The sequence below is a fragment of the Drosophila ficusphila genome, unplaced genomic scaffold, assembly GCF_018152265.1.
Source record: "Drosophila ficusphila isolate 14025-0441.05 unplaced genomic scaffold, ASM1815226v1 contig_106, whole genome shotgun sequence".
Taxonomy (NCBI): domain Eukaryota; kingdom Metazoa; phylum Arthropoda; class Insecta; order Diptera; family Drosophilidae; genus Drosophila; species Drosophila ficusphila.
The window spans coordinates 6275314-6295569 of NW_025063993.1; the positions used below are offsets into that span (position 1 = coordinate 6275314).

Here is a 20256-nt window from a genome sequence, read left to right on the forward strand (position 1 = left end):
TGGCGCAGGCGCAGTGATTTTTCGAACCAAACACGTGCGCTCGGCTTTTGCTGAGAAGGAAATTCGAGACGAAAACGGAACCCAAATCAAAACAACATTTTGCGCCCTTTTTTTTATGTTCTCCGAACTTTGGCTCTTTGCGACAAAAATGTGGGTGAGAAGAGCGTAAAAGAAGTACAACAACTGGAACAACAACTTGTAAGCAACGCATAAATCTCATTGGCCAAGAATGTGAAAGCCAAAATTAATTCCAACGAACGAGCCGGCAAATGCGCTGTGGTTTTAGGCCTCCACAAGGGTTGACTTGAACTTGAATGGGGATTTATGGGGGATTGAGATTGCTTTTAGCCTGGCTAAGGTGCACAAAGGTAACCGAGGTGGTTTCAAACGGTCGAAAATGTTTGGAAGAAATTTAAAACGTTAACGAAAGAGGTATTTTCCTGGGTTAAACTTTTCCATAAACAAGATTAATATAGTGCGTTTTACTGTATTTATTCAAATATATTAAATATAAGGATAACCTTTTTTTAAGTAGCGTCAGAAAATAAGTCTTTGTGCTAATAAAACATAATTCTCTGCTAATTTTTCCCTCTACAAACATTTCATCACCAACGTTCTCCATTAATTTGTATTTAATTATTAGAGTAGTAGTAGAGTTCGTTTTTTTTATAAAAGCTAAAAGACATAACCAGTGAATTTTCCAACTTATAACTTTCTCCGCCTATGACAACAAAAAATGTATTTGGTTCTGCTCGTGCAATCACAACGCACAAGCGCATTCACAAAACAGCAGTAAAACTAGAGGCAGGATATTACGCAACCTTTAGCCGAGGAGAATATTATATCTTATATCTTATCTCGCTCTTCTTCTTTCGTTTTCCTTTACCCAATAATTTCTTAAGTTTAAATGTAAAAATTTCCCTTTGATATCTGCTTGTTCCGAGGGTAAGGATGTTGTTCGAGTTGTTGCTTTCCTGGTATTCTTGTGCGCATTTCATTGCCAGTTGTGTCGGAAATCCAAGTTGATGTTTTCTTTATAAGTTCTCCGAGTAAACAAGGAGCCCACTTCCTTTATGCCAGGACCACCGCTGAGAAGGCCAGTTTTCTTAAGGCTGAGGAGGATTTTCAGGAAGTGCGCGCTTATGCCAGAAATTTGTTTTGTCTTCGGTGTATAACAATCTTGTTTACTTTACTGGCGTATTGCGGTTGACTTCTGCCAGCTGCAATAAAAGAAAAAGCACCAGAACCAAAGGCTCGAAAAATATGAAAAATCCATTGAAGTCTGGCTGTAACTTTAATGGAGAATCTCTTTGTGGTCTCTTTACGGTGTGTGTGCTCGTGCATCCATCACGCAACCAGGGAAAAACTCATCATAAAGTGGTTTGGGAGACCATCCCATTTTCATTCCCACAGACATTGCAAATGGAGCTGAGGAAGGATTTACAGCATTCGCATATGGACATCATCTTTATACGAGTGTCTGCGGGAACTCCTTTTATATTTATTACATCATTCGATGGCATAAACTCGCATATTAAGTGGATTGATGTATTAATATTTAAACGGCGATTTGTGGTTTGCGGTAAGCTAAAGTTGCTCAGGGAACTTGACTTGAGTCAGTGCTAAACCCTTGACCCTTTCGCTAAAACATATGGCAGGCACTTGAGGGATAATGAGGCATCTGCACATCTTTTATCGATCGAATGGGCCACACTAACCTCCACTTTGTTGCGTCATTTTATCCCCCCGAGTTCCTGGTTAGAACTTCCCCTGATCTGGTCACATTAAAAGGCGACACGCATTGTGGAGTCCCGTGCTAACTTTTTGTGCGTGGCTCATAAATAAAACATAAAGTCGCCCGCTTTTTATTTTTATACATTTTATATACTGCTGCAGGCTCCGACAACTTTTCCGAGGTCGGTGAACATGTTTGGAAAATGTTTATAAAATGACGCAGAAAGCGTACAAGTCATAAATAATGCGTTTGAGCTGCTGGAATAAAACGAGGAGGCGAAGTTGAAGTGTCGCAGTAATTTAAAATTAGCACGCGTTTGACATGCAAATATCGGGAAACAAGTTGAGACCGCATCTCGCAGCTGGCAATTACAACTACAGCAGACAAGGTGGCGTATACGCAATATGCTACTAATAAGTCCTCTTTCGAAAAGGAAACTCGAGATAAGGGTCATCTTGAGAGGTCCCCCATATTTGAGTGCTCTGCATACAAATGAGTTGGGTTACTTTAATCTGACCTTAGTAGAAATCAATTTAAGCTTTATTTCCTCATGTTCCCATTGTTCCTTTTGTTGTTTGGTGTTGTCTTTGGAAAATAAATAAATTGCAAGTGATACAAGCACAATTATTTACAATTAATTACGCCTCTGACGCGAGTTACACTCCTGCGTCCCTTTAAAATGCAGGGGTCAATATCCTGCTCCCCTTTCGATTATCTCACTCAAGTATTCAGATGTGGGGGCGTGGCACCTAACAACCTTCCGCCCACAATACACAAACACACTCGATTAACATTTAATTGCATCTGCGGCAGCCCGAAATTGAGGCCACAAATTCCGTAATCGAAATTATTGTTGAGGTCTCCGCGCCAGAAATCGCCGAATTATGTCCGATCCCAAAGTGTATATATTTGATTGAGGTTGCAGGGCGACTTACCTGCCACTTACCAGGTGCACGTCGGCCATAAATGAACAATGAAATTAGGAGCTGCAATAGGGAAAGGACTTCCATCAATCAAGAAGCACTCAAGTGGCCTCCAAGGCCGAGGGGCAAATTAACCCGGATGCTGAGCAAAAGGAATCTTCTTCCAAATAAACCCAATTCCTAAAAACGGAAAAGTCTGAAGGCGTTTTTTGTGTCTGCGGTTCCCCATTCCCAAATTCAGTGACAACAAGCAACAAATACTTCCGCATTTCACACGGTTTTCCCCGGTTTCAAGTTTCCAGGGGGGTAGAATTCCACAAATGTTGCGCCAAAAATAACATTTGAATACCCGAAAGGATTTTATTTTCAGCCTCGTCGCAGTCTAACAAGAGTGGGAAAAGTAGGAACAAGGCAGGGGAAATGGCAGTGAAGGGGATTCGTGGACGACTCTATTTGGTGGAATTTTGTGGAGCAGAATGTTTTTTTCATTTGCGAGTGAGTGAATAAGTGACACTTTTTTCGCCGTTGTTTTCTCGCGCGGGAAGAAATACACACAAGCCGAATGATTTTTCTAAATTGGTCTGTTTACTCTGGTTATTTTCCGTTCGTTTTCAGTTTTCTATTTTGTTACTGATCCAATTGAAAATTGTTGAAACGCGTTACAGTCCATTTATATTTGAGCTTGTTGTTTGATTTTAATTTGTTCGAAAGCAAATTTGTCTAGCATTGTCCATCCCTCTTCGCAACTCACACGAAATCCCCAATACTCCTATCTGATGCACTGCATTGATGGAAATCGATATTCGGATTCTTGCCACTGACACTGCCATCAGATAAACTTTAATCAGAATGGAGGAGTCGAATACAGCGCCATATTCTGCCTTGTATAATATCCATCACTCCGCCTTAAGAATTTCGTTGCCGATTTAAGGTTTTCATTTTCACAATCTGTTAGTGATGCTTAATAACAATATGTTATTTTTGATGGTCTCACTTAAGCAGCTTTTCACATGCCCATCCAAATGCGTACATTTCTGTTTTTGGCGCATAACTTCCTTCTAGTAGATTTATCTACTCTAGATGCAGGACCAAATCAGAGATTAAAGGAAGGCAAACTTCTTGACGAAAACAAGTCTGAATCAGAAAGGATTGTAGTTATTTGCCCATCTAGTGAATTATAATTTTGTTTGTCCATTAAATTCATCTGAAAATATTATAATGAGATTCACTAAACTACTTGAGAAAAGTCAGCATTTAATATTTTTCTAATGATGCATAAGCTCAGGGAGACGGACAGAGGACTTGAAACTTCTTATGCTGTCTGGCATTACCCAGAAACTCTTACTAACTTTCTTTAATAAGCTATACCACCCACTCAGCTCCTTTAAAACTAATTACTCCCGTTTTGCTTCGATTTCCAATTTAAGCAACCCCAGAAGAGCTAAACAATGGGATTAAAATCGGTTGCAGGGAGGATGTATCAACAAATACAAACAATGAGCCCCATAAAAACACCCAACAAATGTGGCAAACTGCATTTCAGGCTGCTTCTTTTCGCAGAAAAAAATGCATGAGAGTAGTTTCATTCGACACGAGAATAGCCATCGAATCTTCATGTTTATGCCTTAGTTTGGGGAAAAGTTTCGGTTGGCTCTGCTTAGATAGGATGTGGTCATCAATAACGTGAAGCGCATAATTTATGGACATTAAATAGGCATTTGTCTTGCGGCCAAGTGAAATATGTCAAAAGTTTTGCGGCAGTTTCGGGCCGAAATGTATTTGCATACGCAACGAAATAAATCTAAATTTGCCCAAAGGTTCGCACATGTGAAATCAGCGCAAAGAAGATTTATCGCATGTCCAGGAAAATATCCAGATGTCCGCGCAACACAACAAAAAGAGTGGCTTAAGTTGTGGGCGTGTCCCGAAGAAAGGCAATTGCGGTGGGTCCCACGCTGCGTATGAGCAATATTAATTATTCGTTGCACTGGCTTCTCTCTTTTATTTTCTCCTCATCGTAATGGGTTCTATAATGGGTATCAAAACTTTTAAAGGTATATAATCCTGCAGGGGTACCTCCAAATTACATTTTAAAATTGAATATGGATTCTAACAAAAGAGGTTCATAATTTACTGAAAGAAATAAAAACAAAGACTCCTCAATGTATAATCTTCGCTAGAAAAATATTTTATACATTTTTACGAAGGGCAACTCATAGTTCGGTAGAGTGGTAATCCTCTTTGCTTTTATTATTATGGCTTACATTTTACAATGAAATATTGCCTCACCCTTACGCCCTGCTCTTTTTAATTTGTCTTCCCTTTTTCCCATTTCCCTTTCTTCATCTTGGGCTGAAGTTGAGGCAATTCATTAACAAAATGAATGATTGCCGAAGTACCTGGCTCCTTTTTTCCTGCATCCTGTACTGAAATGCACATGTAAATTGATGTTCTTGCTGTTATTGTTTATTGATGTATGCAAGGAAGGCAGGAGTAAGAAACAACATAAACAGAACTTACTTACTTAACTCGAATTTTCATTTTTCATTCTTCGCAAAGCGTCGAAGGCCCCGAGCACTTGAAACAGAATCGCACCAGAGTTTTATGGAATGGGATGGGGTACTGTGCATTAGGCAAAGAGCTGGTAATTAATTGCCTGATGGAAGATATCGATTATCGCGACGCTGAAACGTAATATTCACGGCTTACGATGATTTACGGGCTAAATGAGCCCGAGCTTAATTGATATTTGTTGTAATAATGATCTTAAAGTGGTGTTAAAATAATCAATAACACCTAAAAACATCATAAAGTAATCAAGTGAATAGTATATGAAGCGGACCCAGTAGTTAACTTAAAAATACAACTTTATCCATGTAATAATAAACTCTGTTATCCCCGTAACTATTAAATTATGTTATTTAAAGTCATCTGTGAAGTTATCCCTTTTGTAAAGTTAATTTCCCCTTTATGGGCAAACTTTATTTAACTTTAATATGGCCAACATATTACATAATTTGTCAGTAAGACTCTTGACTTTCAAATACACCAGTCAGCCACCGAGACAGACAGCAAACTTATGAGAAGTTTATGACACCAGCTTAGCCCGACGTGGGAAGGATATACATACGCTCGTGTTTGACACGCATGTAAGTCATTACTCAGCAGGAAGAAGTTTGTGTTGCAAGTGCAAAGTCGTTAAAAGCAAAAAATGAAAATGGAACCAAATCAATTCATGACTTAAGGTTAAGTGAAAAAGTTTCACCATTAAAACTGACAAACTGACGGAGTCCCCAGAAACGGGTCGTACAGATTTCTGTTTTGGTTTCGATATCAATTTGTTAAGTTTATAAATCAAATTTGGAAAATCCCTTTCAATTCATTCCAAAACCCTTGAAGGTTGGTAAATAAATCCAAAATATAAATATTGACTAAATTAAAGTTCAGCCACATGCAGAACAAAATCCTTAAGGCAAACATTCAATTTTCTTTACTAGTACGTTTAACTGGCATTGAAAGGAGAGCACAAAAACTTTGGCCACCAGGCAAATATTAAGTTTACTTTTGCTTAGATGAATAATGCAACTGACATCCGAAGGACCGGACCTCGAATGGGAGGGCAAAGGACTGTCTTCAAATATTCTTTGAGCAAATTTTGTCGCTCCACACATGTGAGAATGTGAGAGGGAATGCAAATCATAAATCACCGAGGAAAAGCTTGCAACTTTTCCTCATACATAAAATCTCGTACATGAAAGTTAATTAAATGAAAATCTCGTTTGTGGGTCAAGTCAACAGGAGCTCTCGCTAGGGCTGAATAAATTTTTGGTTTGAGAATAATGTTCCTGATTTAATGCCCAGCCAGATCAGCTGCGAATTGTTGAAACCATTAATGGTTAAGGGAAAAAATGTGATTTAAATGCGGACGGAAAAAATGTTTACACAGGAATTGTTTTCCCTTTTTGTAGGGCCTTTTTTTTGCGTTTAAATTTTTAAATGAGCTGCGGTTACATTTCCGCATGTCAACGTAAACCACAAAATATTTTAAATTAATATTATTTCATCTGTTTGTGCAGCACATTTAATTTCTATGCCATTTAAAAAGTACCCCCGGTGTTACTTTACAAATCGATGGGGTTTATCGACCCAATGTTCGTGCAATTTGTAGCTGCTTTAAGCCCAGAAAAGCGTTCGATTCGTGACCACAGTTCGTATCTCTTCGACTGCGTTTCTGTTGGCCATGGCAGCGGAAAATCCCTGCACTTGGCCGACTGCGGAAACCCCCAACAACACCGGCAGTCCAGCAACAAGGTTTTGGACCATCAATAACCGACTGCAGGAACTCTGCACAAACAAACGACGAACCGGAGAACCTCGGCCACGTATTTATCAGATTAAGATACAAACACATGATCGAGTGACTGGCGTGGGGTGGAAAGTACGGGGCTGAAATGGAGCAGCTCTTCGGACCGGCGTCTAATTTTGCGGTTGCAGTGCTTCATGAAAGAAAATAAAGGAAAATTAATACATTTAATGTATACTATACCGAATATATAATATTAAAAATTCTCAAGGTGAGATTATGAAGTTTCACTTCACTCCCTAAATATTGAAATTAATCAATATCTGATACCTAAATAATATAAATATTCCTGAGGGCTTAAACATTTCCAAAACTAAACAATTATTGAAAGTGAATTGGTTTTAATTTTCAGTAAGGACTAATTGCTGTTTCGCCTCAAAAGGTATTATTTACACCTGAAGTTCCCCTTTTTTTCCAGTGTATTTCCGTCTAGCCGCTCTGTTGTCTGCGCCTGTTGTTTACGTGAACGGTTGCAGACTAAATGCGGCTGCGGTTCGAAGCACTCTGCGAAGCCTGCGGCCGCCTAATGAACGGCGACATTAAATAAAATGTCGGTCAATTGTCGTTGCGGCAATATTAGCAGACAAGATGGGTTCCGCCAGTTTCCTCCGAGGGAAAATCGGCAGGACGCGACCCAACCAGACGGATAGTTAGGCAGTGGAAAATGGCCACAGATTCCCGGCTATGTGTGTGGTAATTGATTTTCCGAATAACGGTAGTTGCAGGGTCTTTTTATGCGGCCCTAGCAAAGTTTTGGCCCTAAAACTTTGCCGGCTTGATGCACTTGTTAATGTTTAAGCACTGGCAAAACTTGTTGTCTGCATGGAGCAGCAAGAGCAGCATCGGGAGCAACAAGCTAAAAGTAACCGCCACAAGTTGGAAAATGCTGGCTATCGAAGTCAGTTGGTTGAATGCTCTCGGAGATTAAAATTTATTTTGAAATTCGGCTAAGCTGGTAGGGTACATACTTTGTGGCATAGGTTTATCGAATCTGGTTAAATATTGCTTGACTTGCTTTCGACAACTTGTACTTTGGCTACAAGCAAGCATGAGCTGCAAGTAAACACAGCTCAGTCTAGCAAACAAGCCTGATCGAAACGGAATAAGTTCAGCTTGTTCTATTTAGGGTTCGAGGGATTCATTTTGAAGTTGTCAGATCCAGAAATTATTGAATGTTATGCAAAGTTAAATTTAAATGGTTATAGTTTATTAAGGCAGCAGTAAAATTAAATAAAATAAAAGTTAACATATGACAACTTATTCTTGCTTTAGAATTCTTATTTTAAAGCTGAAAGCAAGACAATATAATACCTACCAACTTTAAAGGAATATCGAACGCAAAAAAATATTGACTTAACCAAACACACAGACCAAGTCAGTCAGTCAAAACAGACATGTGGAATAATTCAAAGCGACGCGCTCATTAAATATTAACACTTTAATCTAGCCGATGGTTGTGTGTGTGTGTGGGTGTGTGTTAGTATCCCAGAACCTTCGAATGTATGTGTGTGTTAGTGGACCCAACTGCGGTTGAAGTCATAAAGATGGCAAACTTATACGATATCCTCTCCGGCGAAACACTCACGGACGTCTGTGCGCTGCATGCTAAACAGTTTTGAGAAACACACAAAACTCGGCAATTGAAAATAAAACAAACCGAAAAGACATAAAATCCGGCGGAACGCGGATAGAACTAAAGAGCTATTCCCGGCCAGCACGCGAATGGGCTGTCCATGGTACATAAATTGCCAAAGAAACATTGTGGAACACGCCCATTTGCAAAATAATTATACGCCTTTGGACGGAGCAACACCAAAGAGCAGAGGAGTGGGCCACAAATTAAATCAACAAGCACAAACGTGGCTTTGGCCAAATACGCCCACCGCAGAAAGCAAACTTTTCAGCGCCGCAAAATATGAAGCATTAATATTCACGCCCATGTTAAAAGCACATAAATAGGCGTGGTATGCCAGCAGCACTTCCGTTTGCCTCGGCCTGCCATTTGTGCCACACCACCCTGCCCCTCAGCGTGCTCCTAAAAGTTGCATCTAATTTTCCAGCGAAGCCCATTTAGCCGGCCAATAGACAATTGGTCGTGGAAAATTGCCAGTGCCTCAGCTGCTGGAAAATCTAGAAAGGTATTTTTTAAAGTAAAAGCTTTTGTTTGTGGCACTTAAAAATATAACAATAAACATTTATAGTTATAAGAGAAAACATTTTTCTATAAGAAAGCATTCTCGGAACTTAATACTGCTGTGAACTGTGTTGGCTGAAGCCAGTTTTTCGTTTTTTTTATTTTTTTGAATTGTTAGAATAAGTATCGTTGAATTTGAAGTTTACTGTAAGTTAGTTTAGGGCGAAGGCGGGAGCGCAATAAAGCTTTTGTTCGCTCTCTGCGAGTTCGCTCCGTCTTCGCCAACCTTCGGTAAGCTAGGCTTAAGTATGATTGTGGAGAATAGATCATTCGTTGAAATTGAGTTCGATCGAGCGCACGCATTATTTTTCGTTTCGTTGTCGTTTTGCCAATAAATTTATTAATTAGCCACCCAAGTTTCGGTTTTTAATAATTAGAAAAACGCTTCTAATTTTTCATGGCGCCCCCGGGTGGACTAATTAATTAAATTAAAAGGCAACAAATTTTATTTAAAGTGACAGTGACACATATTCAAAAGTGCAAGTGATTTTTCTTGTGTTTTTTTGGTGATACATACATATACATATATATCAAATTGCACAAAATCCAATTTTGCTTGTGATATACACAGTTGCCCGCGACGTGTGTTCAAAAGAAAAACATTTAAGCTCCAGCTATTAATTAATCGTGCCGGTCGCGAAATTAAATACCCTAATTCGACGTTTCTGCCACCGACGAGGGATGCCCTGCGATTGTTCAAGTTGCAAAAGGAAAGTGGCAGCAGGATTGAAAGATCCAAACGAAGAACCAAAGGTATTTGTGCGAAAAATTGAAAGCTGAGTTTTGACAAAAAACTAGAAATATTCGTTAATTGTCTAGTGCTGAAAAATTGCACCTCGCTTTCAATTCTTGGCACATATGTACAAAATAGTAGAGCTAGATTGCATGCAAAATAAAATTTAAACAATTTTAATAATTTCAAAGAGTACCAAAATATTAAAGCCATTATATATATATAAATACCTAATATATTTACAAGTGCTAAATTTATGTATACTATTTGAACCAATTTGGATGCAACTTTTGTTAAATTGTGTTAAATTATTGCAATCACTGTCGCCCCCCTTGTTTTTAATTATCGCTAAAACCTCGCAAGTTAATAGTTGGGAAATTAATCTAAGCCGTTATACACAAATATATAAGCCCTTATATGCAAGCAGCTGCAGCGGTAAACTTTTTTTCGTTTTCGCTTTCGCTTGGTCGCCGCTAGCAGCGTTGTTGTTGTTGTTGGGTTCTTGTCATTTGGGCGCGCTACAGGTTAACGGACCGGCAAGTGACGCGCTACCCCGCATTCGGTTGGGTATATTGTTTTTCGCCGTCGTTTGCACCCACTATTAATTTTGATACTTCGTGCCTCGATATTCAATTTAAAAATTATTTTCGTTGTTTCTCGCCTCTAAATAATTATTTAATAATAATAATTATTTAATAATTTTTTTTCGAACAAATTTAATATTTTATAAATTATTATTTTTTGTGGTTTAATTCGAAAATTAATTTCATTTAATTTTTTAACACTTGGTCCTTTAATAATTTACTTTAATAAATTTGGTTTTTAGTAATTTAATTCAAAAATGAGCCAAGAAAAGCCAAAAGGTAACTTGCTTGAAGACTTGAAAGCCAAGTTACAAAATCGAGTAAAAAGCATTCGCCGATTAAGTGATCGACTCGATTCTGGCGCGATCGCGATTAAAGAAGAAGAATTAAAATGTAGATTAGATACGTTAAACGCTGCAATTAATAAGGCAAATCTATTGCAAGAAGAGATAGAAGATATAGATGATGGCGATGAATTTAGAGATGAGTTGGAGGAGCTATCAATTGTTACCAAGGCAAAATTAATGTCGCTCTTGTCGGCCTTGAAGACAGCAAGCGATCCAAAAATTTCCGGATCAGCTTCTGTAGCCCCAACTCGAGCTCGACTTCCGAATTTGGCCTTGCCAAAGTTCAGCGGCAAATATTCGGAGTTTAAAAATTTCATCAGCCTTTTTGAAACTCTCGTTCATCAAGACGACAGCATTCCAGTTATCGAGAAATTTAACCACCTAATTTCGTGTCTCTCCGGTGAAGCCTTAGGGACTATTAAGGCTTATCAAGTCACCGCGAGCAATTATGAGAAGGCTATGGCCAGCCTTAAAAAAGTCTACGATAACGAATGCTTGATTTTTATGAATAATATCTCAACATTGTTCACTCTTCCAAAAATTACGCACCAATCAGCGTCTTCCTTAAGAAGCCTTATCGATACCGTTTCATCAATTTATGGATCGTTGTTATCGATAGGAGATGATACAAAAATATCCAATGCAATGTTGATTTATCTCGTCTTGAACAGAGTAGACCCAGTGACTAAACAAAAATGGGAAGAACAGCTCGATTATGAAACTTTGCCGCTTTGGTCCGATTGTGAGAAGATGTTGAATCGCCGATATCAGCATTTATCTGCTGAGGAAACATCAAAACCAAAGCAAGATAAATTAATTCCGAGCAAACATAATCGAAGCTCGTTTTCGTGTTCTTCGACCAACACTAAGTCCGTGCAAAGTTGTAGCTATTGCAATGCTGGAGACCATGTCCTAGCGAACTGCAGTCCGTTTGGTCGGCTGTCAGTAATGCAAAGGTTCGATTTTGTTAAATCTGCGTCTTTGTGCATAAATTGTCTGCGAAAGGGTCATACGGTTTCCAAATGCAAGAGTAGTAAATGTCGAGTTTGTGGTCGCTCGCATCACGTTTTACTGCACAGGTATACCGTCTCCGAGAATAGTTTAGCGTTGCCACCACCCCAAGAGAGTCTGTCTCCCTCTAAAAGTCAGGATCAGCCTTCCACGTCACATGTTATGCATGCGACATCATTGGACAGGGTGATTTTGGCCACGTCGATCGTAAGTGTCCGTACGAAAAGCGGTGAATACATTTTGGCTCGAGCCCTTCTTGACTCTGGGTCTCAAGCCAATTTCGTTACAGAAGACCTTGCTCGCCGCTTACAGATCCGTAAAGAGGAATCGTGTATCAACTTACTTGGTATTGGCGAATCCAATTCTCAAGTTAAGAAAAAGGTACACACAGTGGTGAAGTCGCGAATAAATGGTAGTGAATTTTCGTTCGATTTTTGGATTTTGAAATCGATATCCGGATATCATCCGGACCAGTCTGTGAATATCAGTGACTGGAAAATTCCAAAGAACGTACCATTAGCAGACCCCTATTTCTACAAGCCACAAAGAATAGATATGTTGATAGGAGCAGAATCATTTTTCGAGCTTTTAGCTGTTGGTCAAATTAAGCAAGGTCCTGACTATCCAACTCTTCAAAAGACCCTTCTTGGATGGGTTGTTTCAGGCAGATACAAGGCGTCTGCCCCAAGAGATGTTGTGAATAGTTATAGTTGTAGTGAAGAGCTGTTAGTATCGATTGATAGCACGCTACAAAAGTTTTGGTCACTGGAAGAAATGCCATCTATAAAGAAAATTCTATCACCTGAGCATAAGTTGTGTGAAGAACACTATAGAAAGACCACTCAGGTTTTGCCATCAGGTCGGTTTGAAGTTAGATTGCCGTTTAAATCTGATCCCACTGGATTGGGCAACTCATTCGAGGTTGCAAAAAGGAGATTTCTGTCGCTCGAAAGAAGGTTGTCGCGAGATCCTGAATTAAAGAAAATGTATCTCGAATTCATGGAAGAATACCTCGCGTTAGGTCATATGTCTCCTACAGACAATAGAGTTCCTTTGACTCCACATTATGTTATTCCGCATCAGTGTGTCCTTAGGCCCCAGAGTACGTCTACTAAGTTGCGTGTCGTGTTTGACGCCTCTTGCAAAACGTCATCTCAGGTGTCCCTAAATGATATCTTGATGGTAGGCCCAACTATCCAAGATGAGTTATACTCCACACTGCTCCGCTTCCGGCTGCACAGGTTTGCTCTGACAGCCGATGTTAAAAAAATGTATCGCCAAGTAATGGTAAATGAAGCGGATAGGCCATTTCAACTCATAGTGTGGAGAAGAGACCCCTCAGAATCCTTGAGATTATACCAGCTCAACACCGTAACATATGGAACTGGTCCAGCTCCATATCTAGCGATTCGGTGTTTAAAAAGGTTGAGTGAATCTGCCAAACTTTCATTCCCTAGAGCTGCTGAAGTGATTGGATCCGACTTTTACGTCGATGATATGCTAACTGGTGCTGCATGCGTCGAGGAGCTCAGATCTATTAGAACTGAAGTGTCTCAGGTTCTTCAAACCGCCGGGTTTGAATTGACAAAGTGGTTTTCGAACTCACCTGAGGTCACCGCATCTGAGAGCACAGTTAAATCCATACCGATCTCGGATTCAGAGTCGACGAAGGCGTTAGGCATATCGTGGTTGCCTAACGAAGATTCTTTCAAGTTTGAAATTGACAATTCCGTCATGGGTCTCAGAGCGACAAAGCGGAACATACTATCGGTGACATCGAAGCTGTTCGACCCCCTCGGCTTGCTTAGTCCTATCGTAATCAGAGGAAAAATCCTATTGCAGGAACTCTGGCTGAACAAGTTGGATTGGGATGAGTCGATTCCTGTGCATTTGGAAACTGCGTGGAATAAATTGAAGAATACATTGTCTCGGTTGGAAGAGATAACAATTCCGCGGTATGTGCACACCGATCCGATGTCACCGGTTCAATTGCATGCCTTTGCCGACGCAGAGCTTATGGAGCTTGCGTCTATATTCGTAGCAAAACTGCAGAAGGTATTAAACTGTCATTACTGACGTCAAAATCTAAAGTAGCGCCGCTCAAGACTAAAACGCTCCCAAGGCTTGAGTTATGTGCCGCTCACCTTCTCGCAGATCTCTGTCACAGAATCAAACCCCTATTAAAGGTCCCTATCGAACGGATAGTATATTGGTCAGACTCGGAAGTTACGTTGCATTGGATTCGATCCCATCCGTCTTCTTTGTCGATATTCGTCTCGAATAGGGTAGCGGAGATTCAGGAGTGGTCAGGAGAAGCTACGTGGCGGCATGTCCCAACTAACCAGAACCCAGCAGATATTGTATCAAGAGGTTGTGACATAGAGGAAATTAGCGATTCAATCTGGTTTACTGGACCATCCTTTTTGAAGAATGGAGAAGAGACCTGGCCCAAAAATTCACATTTCGTTCTTGATGAAAAGGTCCTAATTGAAGAATCAAGGAAGACTGTGGTAACGATGGCCGCCACGGTACGGAAGTCGGAACTGGTGGATGTCATCGAGGGATTTTCGTCACACCTCAAGCTGCTTAGGGTGTTCGGTTACATGTTCCGCTTTATAAGGAAATGCAGAGACAAGAGTATAGTTTTTGAAAAAACTCTGTCTCCGAATGAGTACAACGAAGCCTTCTTAAAAATTGTCGAGACCATCCAGAAACACGAGTATCACGAAGTTCTTGAAAAAGTTCGGAAGAACTCCAGAGTTGGCCCAAGTCTTCAACGATTGAACCCATTCATTCATGAAGACTCAGGCACTTGGTGTAATTTTTCGTTGTTGCGAGTTGGGGGGCGATTAGCAAATGCTCCTATAACGTACGATGCCAAGTTTCCACTGCTGTTGACAAAATGCTCCCAATTTGTGCAGAGCTATGTCCGGCATTTGCATCTAACCAATTTTCATGTCGGGCCACGAGCACTTGTGAGTCTCCTTCGACAGCGTATTTGGATCGTAAACGCTCAGGAGGTCTGCAGTCAAATAGTTCGATCATGTATTCGCTGCTTTAAATGCAAGCCTCGACTAATGACGCAAATTATGGGAAATTTACCCGCAGATCGTCTCCGTGCTCTCCGCCCATTTAGTATCTGTGGCGTTGATTTTTGTGGCCCCGTCTATACGACATTGAAAATTCGTGGAAGGCCTCCTTATAAGTCCTACATAGCGCTTTTTGTTTGTTTTGCGTCCAAAGCGGTTCATCTAGAAATTGTTTCAGATTTAACCACTAACTCCTTTTTATTGGCTTTCCAAAGGTTCGTTGGGCGCCGAGGATGCCCTCGCACAGTCCACTGCGACAACGCGACGAACTTCGTCGGAGCCAGTCGCCACTTCCAGGGCCTTCGGAAGCGCATCGAGGAGGAAGCAGACGCCATACGCGAATTCGCGTCAAGAAGCGGATGCGAGTTTGCATTCACACCGCCTCGGGCTCCGCACATGGGCGGGCTTTGGGAGGCAGGTGTGAAAACTGCAAAGCACCTACTCCTACGAGCGGTGGGCAGCGCGCTCCTAACCGCAGAAGAGCTGGAGACGGTGCTCGTCGGGATCGAGGCGGCGATGAACTCCCGGCCGCTAGGCGCGCTATCCAACGATCCCAGCGACGGAGAAGCGCTAACACCAGGGCACCTGCTGACAGGCGGGCCGCTATTCCCCATCCCAGCACTCCGGACCCCGGACCAGGCGGGTCTCAGTTGCTTGCGGCGATGGCAACTTGTCTCGTCAGCCAGGCAAATGTTCTGGCGGCGATGGTCCCTGGATTATGTGCTGGGCCTGCAAGTTCGGGGCAAGTGGCACCAGGAGCAGCCCAACATCCAGGAAGGACAACTGGTCGTCGTCGCCGAGGACAACCTGCCGCCTCAACAATGGCTGATAGGGAGGATCATCGCCACTCACGCAGGAGAGGACGGCATGGTCAGGGTCGTCGAAGTGAGGACCAGCGGAGGAGGGATTTTTAAGCGGGCCATCCATAAATTGGCGCCGCTTCCAATATGTTGAAGCCGGACGGGCCTTCAACGGGGCCGGTGTTGGCTGAAGCCAGTTTTTCGTTTTTTTATTTTTTTGAATTGTTAGAATAAGTATCGTTGAATTTGAAGTTTACTGTAAGTTAGTTTAGGGCGAAGGCGGGAGCGCAATAAAGCTTTTGTTCGCTCTCTGCGAGTTCGCTCCGTCTTCGCCAACCTTCGGTAAGCTAGGCTTAAGTATGATTGTGGAGAATAGATCATTCGTTGAAATTGAGTTCGATCGAGCGCACGCATTATTTTTCGTTTCGTTGTCGTTTTGCCAATAAATTTATTAATTAGCCACCCAAGTTTCGGTTTTTAATAATTAGAAAAACGCTTCTAATTTTTCAAACTGTATGACACTTAGATTTCATTTTTTAAAGTCAAACAATTATGTTTTAAAGTTATGTTTAAAACATTGAATTGTAACAAATTATATTATTATTAATACATAGGTGTACCTTTATTGAATTAAAAACATAAATAGGCTTCATAAAGGATTTTTACTTTTTAAATAATAAAAGTAAATGACATTTTAACCAACAGCTTAAGTCAGCTTAAAAATCTTCAAAGTGTCTGAAGACGTTAGAATTTCTTAAGGGGGGTAAAATCACTCGTCTGTTGGCTAATTGAAAACCTTAAATTCCCACTTTCTGACTCAGCGCTGTTTACCTCGAGTCAGGTACATTGAATTGTGATTTTTATTGTTATTTTTTTGGCTTAACCCGCCTAACCTTGCACCCTCAAGGTGTTTTGTCTTTGTTGGCAAAAAGTTTTCCCCAAAAAAGAACACACAATTTAGCAGGGAACTTGTTCGTGTTGTTTGCCGGTTATCTGGTTTATTGGAATGGGCACTCGCTTTTGTGGTCGGTTTGTTACAAGCTTATCCTGTCTTGTTTACCTTTGTTGAACTGACCCAGAAACACATAAATTTCGGACCGGCAAAGAAAGTTTTTTAATGAAATTTAAATTGTTCTCAAATTGTATTTACATGATTTTATAACAGAAAATTCCTTAGGGATACATATATGTACAGCATATTATTTGTACAGATAAATGAAGTTTTAAAAGCATTTTAGTGAATTCCAGCGCTTATTAAAATATGCCACGTTGGTAAATTTTAATTATTGGTAAAGTTAAATAAACCAATCAACTTAAAGATTTCCCCAAACGGTGTCAAGATTGTAAAGTGTTTTGGGAAACTCCCCGATTATCTGCGGTAAAGCACTTTATGTGAACTTGATGCTGTTTGCTTAGCCTCAAATGAGGCACACAAACCTTGGCTGCCGTGTCAGCTAAACGGATTTTCGTTGCCTGTTTTGGCGTCGCATTACACGGCCTAACACATGAATTTCCTCGGGCTTCCTTCTTTCACTTTGTTGTCATACCAATATATGGTGGAAAATCGGTGTGCCCGGAGAGAATTCCAACGAAATGCGAAACGGATGTGAGTTATGTGGGGAAGCAAATCATTTCCCACCAGCAATTGACTAAAATTGTTTGCCATATAACGTTAACTTCCGATCAAATGAAGTCCCAAGGGATTGACTGGGAAAGCCTCGCCAACATTTTTAGCTTTAATTACCCAACAAGTGGGGATTCAGATAAAGCCCTCGAAGGCATTTTTCTCACGTTCTCACATCGAACTCAAAGCCAAGGGGCAGCACTTATTTTTATGGGGCTTAGAGCCCTTTCTGAGTGGACTACTTATCCCCTAGCTGATTCAATGAGCTCAAATCTTTGCCTGGATCTTTCATTGCTGATTTCTTAAGCAGATAATGAGTGGGCGCCCAGTTATTCCGCTGGCCATGGCCAGGAAAACTTTATAATTTCATCAAATTCACAACCGAAATTGTGTGCGTAATTTTATTATTTTGAAAGCACTTCAGCGAACTTTATCTAAACATGTAGAAATCAGCACCCCCTCCACGTTGCCTCAATTTTGAGGCTTTGGCCCAAAAAGTTGTTTCAAACAGCAATTAAAATAAATTACATTTTGCGATTTTAATTGCGTCTAATTGCAGGTAAAAGCCGGCAAATAAGTTTAAGCACAAAACTTAAGGGTGGTGGCGTCCATTTTGGAGGAGGTCTGCTGCCACGAGGGAAGGGGGCGTGGCAGAATTAATTTCCACAGTTGTCAGTTGTTATGAGCTGCCACGACCCAGCAACAACAAACTTTTCTCAATGGCACTCACAAATGGACAGTGCAACAATATTTGGAGAACGGCAGACTGAGTGGGAGACAGACCAACAACATAGAGTTATAAAATGACAATCTAAAATGAATGACAATCAGCGTCCACGCTGCGTATACGTAATTGTCAACATAAAACTTTTATGAGTGACAATTTTGAAATGGTTTTCGGTTGGCTATTGGGAAAGAGGTTGACAACAGGGGTCGGGTTCCCATACAATTCATAACAATGTGCATAAATGATAATGAGAAGTGGTTTTGGATGAGGAGTAGATGACTGGAGTGCAGTTAAAATTGAGATTTTAAACAGAAAATCGGTATATCTGCATATGGATAATTGGATATGAAGACCAAATATTGAAAAACTATTCCAATTAAAACGAAAAATGCTCACATCATTTATTTGTTATTTGAAAGTTCAAGACCAACTATGTTATACATATATTTTTTAAATTCAAAAATAAAATAAAATTATATTTTATAAATTTATATTTATCATTTCTAGACTTAAAAACACAACATTCTATCTTAAGTCAAGTCCTCTTACCATTCCTATGTTTAAGTTTCTGGTAATATTGGGTGCTTATAGTACACATTTGAGCTTTATAATAAAGTTAATGCCTTGAATTATCCTCTAGTAAGTTAAACACTTAAAAAGTGGGTTTTATACATTCAAATTGTGTGATTTTATGATTAAGCATATGTGTAAAGCAGGTCCGGAGATTATGTCAAGCGGTCTTGGCCATAAGTCACCCAAAAGCGTCCCACTTTTGCAGACGTGTATCCTGAATCCTGCCGGCTGTCATCATTAGTTTACTTTGCCCGACACTCGTGTGTCAGAAATGCTGGCAAAATGCTCTTCAGGTGGCTGCTCTTCAATGTGCAAAGTGCCAGAAAGATTGAAGATGCATAGCCTATCTACGCAGGTTTCGAGAAATGGTCCCTTTTAAAGAGTTAAAAATGTATTAGAAAAGTGGTGAGCTAGAGAAAAAAACTTTATATAAATTTTATTTCTCCCTCAAGCGACACTAGATATGCACCACAAATTATATTTTTCTGAGTGCTACCTTTAAAACAGTGCGTAAGTCCATTATATTAAATGTCAGAAAAATAGCCTGAAATTTAAAAAAAATACGAAAATATATATTTCTCTCGTTTATTACACTTGGCAAGCTTTGTGTGCATATTGCATATTGCAATAGCAGTTTGAGTCACGTTCAGCTCGTTTATGAGTTTGATAGGAAGCATTTTTATTTTAGTTTTCTGAACAACCTGGGGCTGTCAAAAATCGTAACTTAAATTGTCCAGTGAACGCAGCATTAGAGTAAAACCAGTGGAAATTAAAAAATTGGAAAAACATTTACCAAAAGGCAGAAAAATCTAGTGAAAGACGCTGGGATCCGAATAAAATTTGCTACCTTAACCCATCCAACCCACCATTAGCCTGCCGGCTGCTTAGCTCATCGTGTTTTCCAGAGCCGTGCACAAGTTACTCGGGGAAAAGCGTCGTGGAAAACATGAAAAAATTCAGTAGAAAAAGCACACTTAAATTTACATCATTTCCAGTCCACATCACTGACGTTGATGCAGCTCGCTTCTGGCTTTTGGCCTTTTGAAATTGGCCCAGCCAGGTGAAAGTTTCTGCCGTGTTTCCCTCGTATTTATTAGTTTAAAGGAGCAGCTGCTATCTGTGGGTGGCAACAATGGCGCAACTAAAGCTATAATTGTTTCAAATTGAAATCTATTTTCATAGACCGCTGGCTCGGGAACTCGGGGAATTGTGTCAAGTGCAGCCGGAGTTAAAGTGGTCCAGACCACGCCTTCGTGAGCAGTCAAGAGTTAAAAGGGGCATCGCCAGGATAACAACATTTGCATGCAAATGGCGACTGGCGAATGCTGGAGTTACTTTGCCAATGTCAAACGTAGAACAACGGCGAATACGTGCCCATGGCTTGGCAAATGAACTTGTTTGGTAGCTAATGAGATAAGCATGCAAATGCCACTGGCAGAGCTACAAAAAAAAAAGGTTAAGAATAATAGAAGGCCAGCAAGGCAGACGGCTGAATAAAGTCTAGTTGTGTCAGTGGCAGAAACAGGACGAGTCAATTAAGTGGCATTTCTGCT

At 40.4% G+C, this 20256-nt stretch overlaps 1 protein-coding gene across 1 annotated transcript; it reads left to right on the plus strand.

The window, feature by feature from the left end:
- The first annotated feature begins 9675 nt into the window (after positions 1-9675).
- LOC122319815 lies at positions 9676-19960 on the plus strand. Its single transcript, XM_043207613.1, has 3 exons — positions 9676-9968; positions 15195-15656; positions 19886-19960. Exons 1-3 carry the CDS (start codon positions 9897-9899, stop codon positions 19958-19960), a joined length of 609 nt encoding a protein of 202 aa, XP_043063548.1. The 5' UTR covers positions 9676-9896.
- The last annotated feature ends 296 nt before the right edge of the window (positions 19961-20256 follow it).